The sequence below is a fragment of the Musca domestica genome, unplaced genomic scaffold, assembly GCF_030504385.1.
Source record: "Musca domestica strain aabys unplaced genomic scaffold, Musca_domestica.polishedcontigs.V.1.1 22, whole genome shotgun sequence".
Taxonomy (NCBI): domain Eukaryota; kingdom Metazoa; phylum Arthropoda; class Insecta; order Diptera; family Muscidae; genus Musca; species Musca domestica.
Genome location: NW_026712262.1, coordinates 535,463 through 551,386, shown reverse-complemented (window position 1 = coordinate 551,386; position 15,924 = coordinate 535,463). Strand labels below are relative to the sequence as shown.

General features: G+C 37.6%; 2 protein-coding genes across 3 annotated transcripts in view; one reads left to right on the top strand and one right to left on the bottom strand.

Annotated features, from left to right (window-relative positions):
- Nucleotides 1–15,924, bottom strand: part of LOC101897671 (katanin p80 WD40 repeat-containing subunit B1) — a 77,023-nt gene that overhangs the window by 17,041 nt on the left and 44,058 nt on the right. The window lies entirely within an intron of this gene.
- LOC101897498 (peroxisomal multifunctional enzyme type 2) lies at nucleotides 1,743–6,823 on the top strand. The gene is made up of 3 exons (XM_005178201.4): nucleotides 1,743–1,958; nucleotides 4,739–5,509; nucleotides 5,568–6,823. The coding sequence occupies exons 2-3, from the start codon at nucleotides 4,810–4,812 to the stop codon at nucleotides 6,653–6,655; spliced, it is 1,788 nt and encodes a 595-aa protein (XP_005178258.1). The 5' UTR covers nucleotides 1,743–1,958; nucleotides 4,739–4,809; the 3' UTR covers nucleotides 6,656–6,823.

Here is a 15,924-nt window from a genome sequence, read left to right as displayed (position 1 = left end):
CCCATTCCCGGCGAACCGCTTGCTTGAGGTGATCGACACTTTGGTATTTTTAGTGCCAACCATGATTTCCAACATACTCCAGACACAATAGTCCAAGGGATTGGCATCCGGAAATTTTGGTGACCATTGTGCGCAGGAACCTCATTTTATAACCATTCTTGGGGGGCGCGTGCTGATTGCAATGGGGCTGAGTCCTGTTTGAATGTCCAAGGTCTGCGGCCAAAATGTTTGCGTGCTCAAGGCTTTAATACACCCTCCACAATATTTTCGCGATAATATTCGGTATTTATTCTGATTCGATTATTACGAGCGAAGAGCGACCATCGGCTGTTATGGCGGCCCACACCATCACCATGGCCGATGCTTGAGTTCTGGTGGCCAACCGAAGTTGCACATTTTCAGCTCACCTATTTGGCAAGTAAACAAGACCATTTTGTTTGTTTACAAACTGCTGGACAACGAATGTTTTCTCATCGGAGAAAACCAAATTCGGCAGTTCACAACTTTCGGCCAAGCGGACGTCCACTTCCTTGACGTAGGGCTACGCTACCAGTATCACGGTAACGAGCAATGGTACGAGACACAAAAGATTTATTCACATTTAAATGCTTTAGTGCTCTAACGATAGCCACTTGTGGGTTTCCAGCCAAATGTAAAGAAATCACACTATCACGCTTGAATTCCATCGTGAATAACTCTTTTTTCTTTGGAAAATTCTCACCAAAGGCTTTTGTACGCTTGTAAACAATATAATGAACTGTCAATGGAATAATTTTAACAGCTGTCGGACGAGTGGCTTAGAAATGATAGCCGTCTGAAGTTTGTTGCAGTTTTTTCGTCTCACCATGTACATATAATTTTTCCCCATCGGAGCTAGAATCCATTATGACCTACAAGACAAATCCGTGGAAAAGTGTGGCAAAAATCATCAAAATACCGAATATCGGGAGGTACCGTTATATGGCGGCTATACCAAAACGTCCTAGACATCCTAGACACAGTTTTTGAAACTCCACGTCAAATAATGTAGGCTATATCGTGATTTCAACAGACAGACGGACATCATTAAATCGACTTAGAATTTTATGCTGATCATGAATATATATACTTTATGTGGTCTACGACGAATATTTAGGGATGTTACAAACGGAATGACAAAGTTAATATATCCTCCTTTTCAAGGTGAGGACTATAAAAATATAGAAGAGGGAGAAACTTGCCCCATCTATTTTGATCACTTTTCCATGTAAACTTTAAAAATGCTAATACATGTGTAATCTATTTTTAGCTCTAATTTAATAATCTGCTGGTATTTCTCTGTAATTATTTAAAATAAATGAATTTTGTCCCACAGTGTTATACAACTTTAATTTGATTAATACAAAGTATATATTTGGGTTTTTTATATTATCTAATAAATTTTAGTAAAAAACAGAAGAAATTCCCTTGCCTCTTTCATTATTTAATTAAACAAAATTATTGTTATTTTTTTTTAAACCGTAAAGTAAATATTAATAACATAACAAAATGGCGCCATCTATTGAAAACATGTAACCGACATTATTTTCTAGTTATCGAAGAATTCTAAAGTCTTGGACAAAAACCCAAACAAGGCACTCATATCGATAACATACAATAACATTCTCCAACGATAACTAGCGATAACAAAAATTCAAGTCAAAATGAAATGTCAAATTATCATGTTCCATGTTATTCTATTCGTTTTCGTTGTACTTTGACTCAGTTGCACACACTCTTGGTTGGTGGGTTGACTGTTATCTATTTCGTGGACAACGTCGTTTATTCCAAGTTGATCAAAGTTGCAAAATCACCAGCAAACAATTAAAAAAATAACATCTAAAACGAAATATTATCGCAAAAACAACATATTCTAAACATAGAACAAAGAAGATTTTGATTACGACTCTCAATTGCAACAAAGATTAAACGTTAAACTGGTAAGTTATGACGACAGAGTCTAGAGTAATATCCATAGGAGGCATGGAATTTTCTCGTTAGCCATAAACATTTGATTGGTTTGTTGGTTGGTGGGTGTGTTCTATGTAAAGTTTCTAAATTTTATAAGTAACCAAATTCATTTCAAAATCATTTTCTTTTAGTGAGTGAATAGCTACTGGAAAGCCAGTTTCAAGAAGAAATTTGACTTTTACATATAATCTTCTCAGGCGGGAGCAAAGTTCAGTTTGTAATGTTTACTACTGCTACTCACTAACAAACACATTAAAGTGTCAAGACACCTATTAAAATGTTGAAATCCAAGTGTGAAATAAAGAGCAGTAAAATACTTTAAGGAAACATTTGGGGAAAATAGTTTAATGGCCAGCAAACTTTAAACAACAAAATAAAAATGAAATAGTTCAGAACGAAGTATTACTTTCTCCGTTTCCGATGAAGCAACTCACAAAGAATAATTAAAGCGAAATGCTGTTCTTAATTGTTTAACAAGATCAGATTTGCTTCCAAGTCATTGAGAGAGCATGATATGGAAGAGAATTCTATATCTACAGCATCGAAAAAGTTCGATATTTTAACGATTTCTTTGGCCACTTCCTAGGAGCCACGTTGAAGGCATGATCAACTTGCGATATAGAATACTTCCTAGTCATAACAAACTCTTATCAAACTCATGACTTCCTTCAACCCAAAATGATACTGTCCGGAATCACTTGAACTTAGAAAAATAAGTGAAATTCCGCAAGCAGTTCGGACAACAAGGCGGTAACATTAACTTAAAAGCTATAGGATCAAAGGATCAGGTTAATAAAATCTTCTCAGGAAAGATAATGTCAAAATCTTGCCTGGGAATCGAATCAACAACAAAACGTACCTTCAAGCACCGATCAGCAAAAATCTTTGGCAGGGTGTCATTGACAAAATTGCTCCCTGAAAAATATAGTCTCTGATTTTAGGTCGAGGGTAACCGTTTTTGTAACCGAAAATCAAGGGATCGGACTCAGGCCATAAAGCTAAGGGCTCGAAAAGGTACACTTTACAAATGGTATGGGCAAAAGTTTATTAGGACCACCTCAAAGAAGTCACCCGCAAACCCCTTAAGGTGTCGGCCCCGATGATTCTTTTCTTTGGCTAGGAATCATTGACAAAACTTCTCCCCAAAAATAAATAAAAGAAAGTCTGCTTTTAGGTCGAACGAAATCAGATCGATCAGAGTCAGAGTAAAAATTAACTGAGAAGCTATAGATAAAGCCTATTAAGTCCATCTAAAGAAAGACACTGTCGAAACCCCTATAATGATAGCACCGTGTTTTCATACTTTGACTGGAATTCCGGGACAAAACTTAACAAAAAAAAGAAATGTCACCGAATGAAACTGGTAGTAACTCGAAGCTGAGGAGCATCTTCGTATTCGTAAGCGAACATTTATGAAGGTGACTATTTAAATTCGTTTTCATTTAAAAGGCCGTCGCGATTCGGGTCACAATCTTGAATATCTTTGGGAGAGCCCTCAGAGATTCGGTTTCCAACCCTTTATTTACGAAAAATAGTTATTTTCAGTTATTTCAGGTTTAGTGAGCAACGTGTCCTTGTTAAAATAATAGGTTGTTAATCTAAATTGTAGAAACAATGGAGGGTCTCCTATTTTTTTAGCGCAAATATATTCAGATAATGATATTGACAAATGGCTATTACGAGCAGTGAATGCTGGAACATTGTCTTGAAAAAAAAACCAAGGTATGCAGTTTCCAAAACTACACTCACAGACTTTTTTTGACCCTCCATTAACTCTTTGAAACAACATATTGGTCAATGAATGAACAACTCACAATATCAATCCTTGTTTCTTTGGACCAAATAGTCAAACTACTCAATTGTAGTATTATTAACTTTTCCTACAAGAATCTTGAGAGGCTAAAACATTTTTCCCACAATCCTCCTCCTCGAAAAGAAATATACCAAATTCTGTATCTAATGTATCGTTTCTATTAGAATATATCTTCTATCGATAACCAACACGAGCTCGACTGTAATCAGGTGTGCCGCTGGGGAGCTGAACATACTTTTGTAGTTTTAATGCTATCTTATGTGATTTGATACAATATCAAGAAGCTAATCATTTTAGATTTTATTGTTATCGCCACTCATTGATTATAACTGGCTAAATATAAAAATATAAGAGCCAAAGAATTTTGACATGTACTTTGAACTTCAAATATTTTTCGAATAAAGTAGCAGTCTTAAGGTATTAGCTTTGTGCACATAATTGCAAGTGCATCTATGCTTCCATGAACCCAACTATCCTTCGGTTAACAATCAATCTCGATATACATTTGCCAAATATCATTTAATTTTATCCTTCGACCATATAACACAAATTCAATCATGTTATTAAAGTCCGTAGTCATATAACATTAATCCGAATTATAATTCAGTACTGTTTTGGAACATTCTAAAAACAAATTTGCTTATCTTTCGGCTTCAAAACTCTACAAAATTTAATCTTGGAATGTATATCTTGATGTGATTATTTTCATTTCTCTCCATCGAGTTTGTTATCAATCGCCAAGTCATTGTTCTCAACGAACTACTCTCAGAAGCACCCCACTCACTACCACACCAACGCGTAACATTATCGCAAAGTGCAACTTCTATTTACCTAGTTGTTCTTTCAGATAGAAGAGAAACACAAACCTAACACAAATTGAACTTTGATAGTAAAAGAATATATTAACATTTAATTTGTTTTAATTTTTTGTTTCAGCCAACAATTTCACTCAGTTCGGGTTTGACCGTCGTTGTGCAAAGAAGGAGCGTGTGAGAAACTACAGAAAAATGGCTGATCAATTGCGTTTTGATGGACGTGTTGCTATCGTAACTGGTGCCGGTGCCGGTTTGGGTCGCGAATATGCCATGCTTTTGGCTTCCCGTGGTGCCAAGGTTGTGGTCAATGATTTGGGTGGCACCCACAGTGGTGAGGGTGCATCTACTCGTGCCGCCGATGTTGTGGTCAATGAAATCAAGGCCAACGGCGGTGAGGCTGTGGCCGACTACAACTCCGTTGTCGATGGCGACAAGGTCGTTGATACCGCCATCAAGGCTTACGGTCGTGTTGATATTATCATCAACAATGCCGGGATTTTGCGTGATCGCAGCATTGCCAAAATCTCCGAACAGGATTGGAATTTGGTGCATGATGTCCACTTGAAGGGTAGTTTCAAGGTAACCCAAGCTGCATGGCCCTACATGAAGAAACAAAACTATGGCCGCATCATTATGACCTCCTCCAACTCTGGCATGTATGGTAACTTTGGTCAGGCCAATTACTCTGCTGCCAAGATGGGTTTGGTTGGTTTGGCCAATACCGTGGCCATTGAGGGGGCCAAGAACAACATTCACTGCAATGTTATTTTGCCCACTGCTGCCAGTCGTATGACTGAAGGCATTTTGCCCGATATGCTCTTCAATGAATTAAAGCCAAAATTGATTGCTCCCGTTGTGGTCTACATGTGCCACGAATCTTGTGATGAAAATGGTAAGCAAAAGAATTCCCGTTAAGAAAGTATTCCTATCTAATCCCTCTTAAATTACAGGAACCTACATTGAAAGTGCTGCCGGTTGGGCCACCAAGGTTCACTCTGTCCGCGGCAAGGGTACCGTGCTCCGCACATCCATTGAACAAGACTCCATTAGCCTGGAAGCTGTCCAAAAGGCCTGGGGCAAGGTCACTGACATGAGCGAAGCCAAACACTTGAATGCCATTGGCGAGGCTTCGGGTTACTTGCTTGAAGTTTTGGAAAAACTCAAGGAAGGCGGTTTGAGTGATTTCGAAGATGTCTTCAAATTCGGTTCGAAGGACTTGATTGTCTATGCCTTGGGTGTTGGTGCTACCACCAAGAACAGCAATGATTTGAAATTCTTGTACGAAAACGATCCTGACTTCACCGCCATTCCAACCTTCTTTGTTATGCCTGGTCTTATGTTGAGCATGACCAGCAGTTTGGTGGCAACTGCTTTGCCCGAAGGCAAAGCCAACCTTACCAACATTTTGCATGGCGAACAATATTTGGAAATCTGTGATGACATCCCCACCAATGGCAAATTGACCACAACCGGCAAAGTTTTCGATGTTATGGACAAGGGCTCCGGTGCCGTTGTTGTTACCAACTGTGATAGCTACGACGAAAATGGCCGTCTCTTGGTTAAGAACCAAAGCAGCATTTTTGTTGTTGGTGCTGGAAAATTCGGTGGCAAAAAGAATCCCATTCAAGGTGTGGTACCAGTTGTTGCTGCTCCCAACCGTGCTCCAGACTCCTTCATCCAATACAAGACCAACGAAGATCAAGCTGCCTTGTATCGCATGTCTGGTGATTTGAATCCCTTGCACATTGATCCCAACTTTGCTGCCATCTCCGGTTTCAAGGTACCCATTTTGCATGGTCTCTGCTCTTTGGGCTTCTCGGTGCGCGCCGTTTTGGCTCAATATGCCAACAACAATTCCGCCTTGTTCAAGGCCGTTAAGGCCCGTTTCGCTGCCCCCGTTGTACCCGGCCAAACCTTGAAGGTTGACATGTGGAAGGAAGGCAAACGTATTCATTTCCGTACCAGCGTCGTGGAGACTGGCAAGGATGTCATTACCGGTGCCTATGTTGATCTAAAAGATACATCGGCCAAATTGTAAATACCCAGCTCTTAATTCCGAAGGAAGATACAATTTTTTTATAATTAAGGAAACCTTTTGTATATGGTTAAACGTTTGTAGACTGGTATAAGAATTCCATTATTGTTTTTTCTGTTTTTTACGTTCGAAAAAAATATATATGTGTATATAAAATAAGTGTATTTAAAATATTCTGAGTTTTTGCCTTTTCCAATGATGTACGAGAAAATTTGTTGTGAATTTTTGCTACGCTTTAACATTGATAAGATTACCTAATGTTTCGTGTGGAATAGTAATCAAATTGATATGGCTAGGTCGGTACAAAGGTATATTTTCCAAAGTATATTTTTATTGTATTATCAGGACGGATTATAAATTTGTGGCACTTTGTTGCAATATTTAAAATGAAATTTGAATGGTATTAGGATACGTGCTTTCAAAAAATTGGTGTTTTTGGGAACTTCTGGGAAGCAAAACCAATTCTCCACGACGAAATGACGTATGAAAAGAGTTAAGTTGGCCAATTTTCCCCTTCTCACTAACAATCCAGCGACTACTGCTGATTATGTGGACATTCAAACAGATTTTTTTGACAAGTTGAGCCTATAACAATGGTTTTGCAAAAAACCGAACAAAGAAAGGCATTTAGAAACGTAATCTTTCCATTTACCTACCCGTGCTGGGTGAGGTGATGAAACTTTATGTACAGACGGAAGAGCAAAATAGATCTCAAGATCTCCTTAATATGTAAAAATTGGATCTTCAGGTGACTAGATGTGCAAGGACTTGTGGCAGGGGTTAAACAGAACAGCGGGGCAGAATATCGGGGGAGTACATTGTTTTATTGTAGCTAAATTTCAACTTTCCTTAATTTTGACTCATTAAGTATAGCAATACCCGGAGGCAAAAAAGCCAGAAGTAGAGGCGTAGCTGTCAATTCATGATTTGGCAATAGCTGGCTTGCATTTCGGCTTATAAATCTGAACTAAGAATAACTTCCTCCAAATGGAGACATTTTTATAATAAAACAAAAACACCTGCGAATTCGTAATTTGGCAGTGGCTGGTTTGCATTTCCACTTAAAGGGCAGTTTCAAGGTAACTCAAGCTGCATGGCCCTACATGAAGAAGCAAAACAATGGCCGCATCATTATGATCTCCTCTAACTCTGGCATGAACGGTAACGTTGGTCAGGCAAACTACCCTGATTTGGCAGTGGCTGGCTTGCATTTCGGCTAGGAACTAGGAATAACTTCCTCCAAATGCAGAAATATCTCTAATAGAGGATGAATGCGAAAAACACCTGTCAATTCGTGATTTGGCAATGGCTCGCTTGCATTTCAGCCTCTAAATCTGAACTAGGGCAGGCAGGTCAAGTTCGAAGATGGGCTTTATCGGTTCACGATATCGTATAGCCCCCATATAACGGTTCCTCCCGATATTCGGTATTTTGATTATTTTAGCCACATTTTCAAACGGAATTGTCTGAAAATCCACACAAGTGTTTTTTCTTAATACCTTATCCCCAGGAAGAGAATTGTCTACATAGGTCCACGTTTAAGTATAACGTCCATATAACAGTATCCTCAGATATTCAGTATTTAGGAATTCTTTCAAATTTTGTATTTGAAATACCTAATAGGTACTAGAGCCTGTGACATGAAATTGTCTATACAGGTACAGGTCTTCGTATATCCCCCATATAACACCTCCCTAAATTCGGTATTTTGATAATTTTAGCTACATTATTTTTTTTTAATTTCGTATTTGAATATTGTAATGGCCTATACAAGTCCACGACTTCGTATAGGCCCCACTATAACCGCGATTTTTGTATTCGGTATTTTTAAGATTTTAACAGAATTCTTTTTTTATTTATTTTTCGAAAATTTTCAAATTTGTTCCGAATGGTGGAGGGTATTCAAAGATCGGCCCGACCGAACTGTTTTTTTTACTTGTTTTTTTTTTTTTATTTCTGCTATTCCAGATTTAAACATTCGGCTACTTTTGCGGGCTATAACCAAAGATCTTCTGGAGTGGGGTATGTTTGACAGGAAAGCGTACATCTTCGTGCCTAGCCGACGTTCTTCAGCTGCAATGGATGGTGGGGGAAGGGTGGCTGTACTCCGAGGATGGCGTTCATACTGTAATTGCTGATGATATCTGTGACTGCATCAGTATAAATGCCACTCAGACCTGCCTGATAGGGTACTTGAGCTAGAGGCTCTCTCTCATAGCGATGGACCTATCTTTCTAGATGGTGTATGATACCTCTCTGACATCTTGGATGGGGAGAGTGGTATCTACCATATGATGGATTGGATGACTCCCGTCATAGCATCCAAGCAGGTATTGTAACGAAAGCATATGGTTATGCTGTTGTACGGGAGGGACCTTCGCCTTCTCATGTACATCCTCTACTGCTCTTAGGGCAGTATTCTAGCAGGTTTAGATATTCTTCCACTGCGTAGCACTTGTATTGGAACATAAGAGCTGACCACAGACCGACCTACCACCTTATAAAAGGTGAACAGTAGTTGTACCTCCTACAGACGGTTTGGCAGTTTATTAGATATGAAAGGATGACACACCGTGAGCCAAAAGAACATAGTTTTGTCCGTGAATACATGACAGTATTTTGGCTTATAAAAGCTGAAACAGAGGTATATTTCCTTCAAATGGCAATTTATCAAGAGGTCTCTAAGGATGGCACTGGTGCGGAATTCCATTACAAAAAGACACAAATCAAAGGCGGTTGAGTTATTAAACAACTTAAATGTCATCACAACAGCGCTCATGACTATATATATATGTCAAAAGTCAAGCAGACCTAATCCAATATATGCGTCTTCACCCCTAGCGCCCTCTAAAATACACATTGGTATATTAAACTGTTTTGAGTAAGTTCGCGGACATGGCCTCAAATGGCAATTTATCAAGAGGTCTCTAAGAATGGCACTGGTGCGGAATTCCATTACAAAAAGACACAAATCAAAGGCGGTTGAGTTATTTAACAACTTAAATGTCATCACAATAGTGCTCATGACTATACGTCAAAAGTCAAGCAGACCTAATCCGCTATATGCGTTTTCCCCCCTCGCGCCCCTCTAAAATACACATTGGTATATTAAACTGTTTTGAGTAAGTTCACGGACAGCATTTAAAAGGAGACCGGGATCTAGATGGCAAATAGCACCCCAACTAGAACGTCCAGATAAATTCGTCCAGAATTATCCCGTTATAGAACATATACCTAAATCTCCCTTAATAAGTTGAGCTGTGACTCACAATGGATCTATCACCTTCTGGAATAAATCTTTAACGTCTAAATGAAGTGACAAGTACCCCTTTCTACTGCAGACTATTGGTATGTTTTTGTATTACGACACGAAGGTAACTGCAAAAGTGTCATAAAATATTTGTTAGATGCGGCATGGAGACTTACCTTCAGATCGGATGTAGACTTTAATATCATTTTAAACTTTGGAAAACAACTAAGGTTGCTTGAGAATAGAACTAACCGCAATTAAACTTTTGTTCATCAATGTTATTTATACTTTCAATTGGTCCCCATTGAAACGCTATCAAAATTCCAATACAGTAGATTCCGTTTTTCTATAATCAGAAGAGTCTGAAAGTCTCAGATTGGAGCGGCTACTAAATTATTGTGGACTTATTGCTCAAATCGCCCCCATAAATATCAAAGTTGTATTGTCTTATGTAATGTCTCCACTAAATCTCTCTGGACTCCTCGTACCCTCTCTATATATTAGTGAATTTTTATGCTTTCTTGGCAATTTTTTTAATTGGTTTTCTTTTCTTTTTTCCCTTCAATTTCTGCTCAATATAACTCTTGACATTCTGAGGGAAACATTTTAAATTTTTGTTCAGCCTAAAAGTATGCAATGTGGTAGTAAACGACTTTTAACAAGGCTGAAACTAAAAACGTCCCAGTGTGAGCAATTACAATTAAAGCGTTTTATGAGGAAAATGCATAATCGGAACGAATTAGAAAAACAAGGAAAACGAACGACCAAACGGTCATCATATCATTAAATAACAACACTTTTAAAATCTCTTTATAATGTGCCTTGAAAAAACGTGAAAGGGAAAACCATAACAAAACCTACCGACCTGTTGATGTATCTTCAAACTACTGCTAGTTGTTGGTTGGTAGGGTGGTATCTTGTTTTGAAATTGGTGATTGTTGTCAAAAGTGGTAAAAAAATGAAATGAAAAGAAAATAAAACCCCCAAACCAAGCTATTAGCCATTATGACCCGTTTTCCCAGCTGATGGACAACTAACCAGCCAGGCTGGCTGGGTTATTAGCCACATGTGTTTGTGTGTGGCAACACCAAGCAACAAGCTAAACACATAACTCAGCGTAAAGAGAATATTTTAATAAGCTGCAATGAGAAAGCATATTTTTTTATAATACCCCCCAAAGATATGGGATATGTATATAAACCCACAAACAGAGGAACGTTTTGAAACCAATGGAAAACAAAATGTTTTAATAGCAGCTCATTATCACCAAACCGACTTGGGGATATTAAAAAAGAAAGGGTCTTGCAAAACAATTAGTTTCGGCAAAATAAATGGAATTTGATATGTTTTTTGGAAATTAGGTTTATTGGCAAAAATGGATGTAATGGAGAACAAGGCAAACAAAAAAGGTAGTGTTATTCGCCTCAAAAACATAAAGAAAATATTTGACAAGACAAATTCAAATTTTCCGATATCACTACCCTATACATTTGCCTTGATGCGGAGTTAATATTTTGTCAAAGGAGAACATTAATATCATATTTTCATACCCTTCACCAATGAAAAAGATGCAAAGAACTTTAGACTGCTGTCATTTCTAAGCCACTCGTCCGACAGCTTTTAAAATTATTCCAGTGACAGCTCATTATATTGTTTACAAGGGTACAAACACATTTTGGTGAGAATTTTTCAGAAAACAATTTATTCGTGATCGAATTCAAGCGTGATAGTGTGATTTCTTTACATTTGGCTGGAAAACCACAAATTTCTATCGTTAAGCACTCCAGCATGTAAATGTGAATAAATCTTTTGTGTCTCGTACCATCGCTCTTTACCGTGATACTGGTAGCGTAGCCCGACGTCAAGGAAGTGGACGGAAGAAAACAGCAACATCAGCTGAAATGGTTCGAAAAGTAAATTACGACTTGCCCGAAAAATGGCTTGTGAGCTGAACATATCGCAATATTCCATTCGGCAAATATTGAAAAATAAACTCGGGGTAAAGTTATTGAAATTCCAAAAAGTGCAAGAACCTACAACGCAACCTAAAGAAAATAGACTCAAAAAAGTTAAAGAGTTGATTGACTTGGCCGAAAGTGGTGAACTGCCGATTTTGGTTTTCTCCGATGAGAAAATATTCGCTATCCAGCAGTTTGTAAACAAACAAAATGATCGTATTTACTTGCCAAAGAGGTCAGCTGAAAATGTGCACTTCGGTAGGCCACCAGAACTCAAGCAATGGTGTAGGCCGCCATAACAGTCGATGATCGCTCTCCGCTCGAATTAATTAATCGACCGTGCCATCAGAATAAATGACTAATATTATAGCGAAAATATACTGGAGGGTGTATTAAAGCCTTGGGTACCAAACCTTGGACATTCCAAAATGAGGTTCATCGCTTCATTTCCAGCGCAAAATGGCCACCAAAATCTCCGGATACCAATCCGTTGGACTATTGTGTCTGGAGTATGTTGGAAAGCAAGGTTGGCACTAAAAAATACCAAAGTAACGATCATCTCAAGCAAATGCTTCGCCGTGAATGGGCCAAAATACCGCAGAGCAACATTCAGGCAGCGTGTGACGGTTTCATTTTCCTTTCGAAGGCCATAATTCATGCCAAAGGTGACCAATTCGAACAAAGCTAAACTTATTCTAAAATTTGATGCTATTTCCGACATTTTTTGCTTTTATTCAATAAAATTAAAAAAAAAAAACTAAAAATTATAGCTTTTGACTTTGTTGCAAGAAATCAATCAAATTTGAGGATTTTAGCTTTAGCGAAACTACCTCCATATGTCCTGGCTACATATATGCCGCGATCTCAATACCAAATTTAAGATTTCAAGCACTCTCCCTTCACCCAATACTAAATTTAGTAATCTAGTACGCATACCCGAAACAATCTAGACCTCTTTACCCTAGAAACCAACAGTGATCAAAAATTAGTACAATTTAGTACTTCTCGAACAATTATAGTACGCATTTCAAACCACCAGATACCAACAGTGACCTCAATATCAAATTTCGGAATTACAGGCTCTATCTCTTCACCCAATTCCAAATTTAGTAGTATTTAGTACTTTACGTACAATTATAGTATACATTTGTAAAACCACCGCCAAATCTCAATCCCAGATACCAATAGAGATCTCAAAATCAAATTTGAGGATTCAAGCCCTATCTGTTCATCCAATACCAAATGTTGTACCATTTAGGACCATTCATATACAATATGGGACGCATTTCCAAACCACCACCAAATCTCAAACACAGGCACCAACACTTATCTTAATATCAAATTGCAGAGTTTTTTTTTTTCTATCGCTTCATTCAATACCAAATATAGTACCATTTAGGATTTTTCGTACAGCCTTCAAGCACTGTTCATCAAATTTAGTACTATTTAGTACTTTTCCAGCACTTGTGCCAAATTTAATACCATTTAGTATAGTTCGCACATTTAGTACACTTTTCAAAAACCATCTTCATATATCCAAACTTCCGTTCCAAACTTGATTCTCATCCAAATTCCAAATTTTAAAATGTTGACCTTTTATGGGGAAGGCACCAGAAGGGCTACCATATGGCTATATACATAATAAGCATAATTGTCGATTTTGAAATGAAGATTAAATCATTTCAACTTCCAAACCACTGTGCATTTTCTCTCCGCTAATAAGAAAATACTAACCCGGCATAAATCGTGTGGTAGCAGCAGTAATGATAACAATGATGAGGCATAAAAAATTAACACTAATCAGTCACCTCAATATAAACTGGCTGGCAGCACGTTGGGGCTGTTGTTAGCTAGGTAGTGAGTACACGGTAATTGAAAACGTTTGGCCGGTGATGATTTTCTATTTCTATTTTTTTATTTCGCTGTTTTTTTTATCGAACTATTGCACGACTTGTAAGTCCCATTGATCGTGTCATAGGGTTTAGGCAATTGCACGTTTACGAGCGCAACAGGCAATAACATTTACACACATACATACAAACAAATGTACACAAATTTATTTCGATAAAATGTAGACGTATGTTGTGTATTTTGTGTTCCTTGTCGCATTTTGTAAAGTAAATGACGGCGAACGTCTCCAATGTATTTTAACAAAAAAAAAAAAAAATAAAAAAAAAAAAATAAAATTTGAAACTTCATCGATACAGTCAACGGAAAAACAATTACCTACGTTATAAAAACATGTATGTAAAAAAGTACATTTGTATACATATGCGTATAAGTTGATGAATGCAGTATCGTAAATTTCGGGAGCTTGTTTGCTATTGTAAACAACATTTTTTTTTTTGTCGTAAAAAAGCTGTCTTGTGAATTTACAACAAATTGTTGGAGGTCCAAATGAAAATTTGTGGGAAATTTTCCATCATTAATACAGCAAAAAGTTTTTAGTCCAATATCAACCACAAATCGAATTAAATACTTTAAATTAAAAACTTTATAATATCGTAAAATAGAATGAAGTTATGCATGGCCAGATGACCATTTTCAATGACCGTTTTGCATAAATACTGCGGTATTCCATTAATGCGTCCAATTTCCTCTTTTAAGGCTTGAGTCGCCGGCTTATTCGTGTAAACCATCAACTCCAAAAAAAAAAAATAATAAAATAAATAAATAAAAAACAATAAACAGTAAGGAAAAGTTTGGTTTTGGAGCAGTTATAATTCGGTTTCAGGGGAACTAATAGATGGGATGCATATCCAATTCTGGATCGATTTTCACTTAATTTGACGGAGGTTGTTTTTATCATGATATCACTTCGAGAAAGATTATATTAGAAAAAATATATCGAAGCCGAGTTCTACCAAATGAAAAGGTACTTCCCGAAATTCACTCCATTTGGCCTGATATTAGCCATTATTTGCACAATAAACCTAAAATCGGATTAAGGATATATATGGGAGCTATATCCAAATCTTAGCCGATCTTTATACAATTTGGCAAAGGTATTTCCGAACTCTATAAAATATCTGGTACCAAATATCATTGTTGTCGAATGCATTCACTTCCTTTGGTTATTAACCATCTGGTGCACAATGAACCTGAAATCGGTTGAAGATATATATGGGAGTTATATCAAAATCTAATCCGATTATCACTAATTTCAATAGGGTTCGTCCTTGGGTCAAACAAATATTGTTTCGAAAATTTCATCTCAATCGGATAATAAATGCTATCTATTTTTTGTTCACAGACGGACGGACGGACGGACAGATGGACTGACATACAGAAATCGACTCAGACAGTGGTTCTATGAAGATTCTCTAAAGTAACTATGGGTCTATCTCGCTTCCTTCTCCAATACAAATACACAAAGACATAATACCCTTACCTCTATGTTGTGTAGGGTATTAACACCAAAGAAAAAACTAAAGGTGTTTAATCACACGATCTATTCAGACAATCCTGGTCCCTAAAACGCCAAATAACACGATCGGGAAATTACTGATGCAGGAATTGAATTGTTTTTCTGGCTGTGTGGCATGTGGCACCGTCTTGTTAAAACCATATGCCCTCCACATCCATTTATTTAAATATAGTCTAGAAAAAAACTCGTTATCGTTATCGTTACCGATTAAACGATTCCGTTCTAGTCAGAACACTCTTCACGTCTATATTCAAGGGGCCCTTAAAATCTCAATCTATAGTAGTGTAGGAAGCTAAGACGCCCATCAAGCTTTGTTGGATACCAAGTCATTGCAATATTTCCGTTAATGAATCAGCAGATGAATTGGCAAGATTTAGATCCGAGTCGATGGATTTGGAGATTTTTGTGTCACTTCTTCCGAGTGATATATAAACATTTCACCGGGAGATTTCAACAAAAGTGTGTAAATGAAAGGGGATGTAATGTCTTTCTTAGAAAACTTGACCGGCACTCTCTGGGAAGAGATTAAGATCGCCCATCTTAATTGGGAAATCAGACCTAAAACTTGTGGTGGGAATCATTAAAGGTCACTGTAAAAGCCATGACTTCTAAGTGGAGTGGCGATGACACCGGGCAA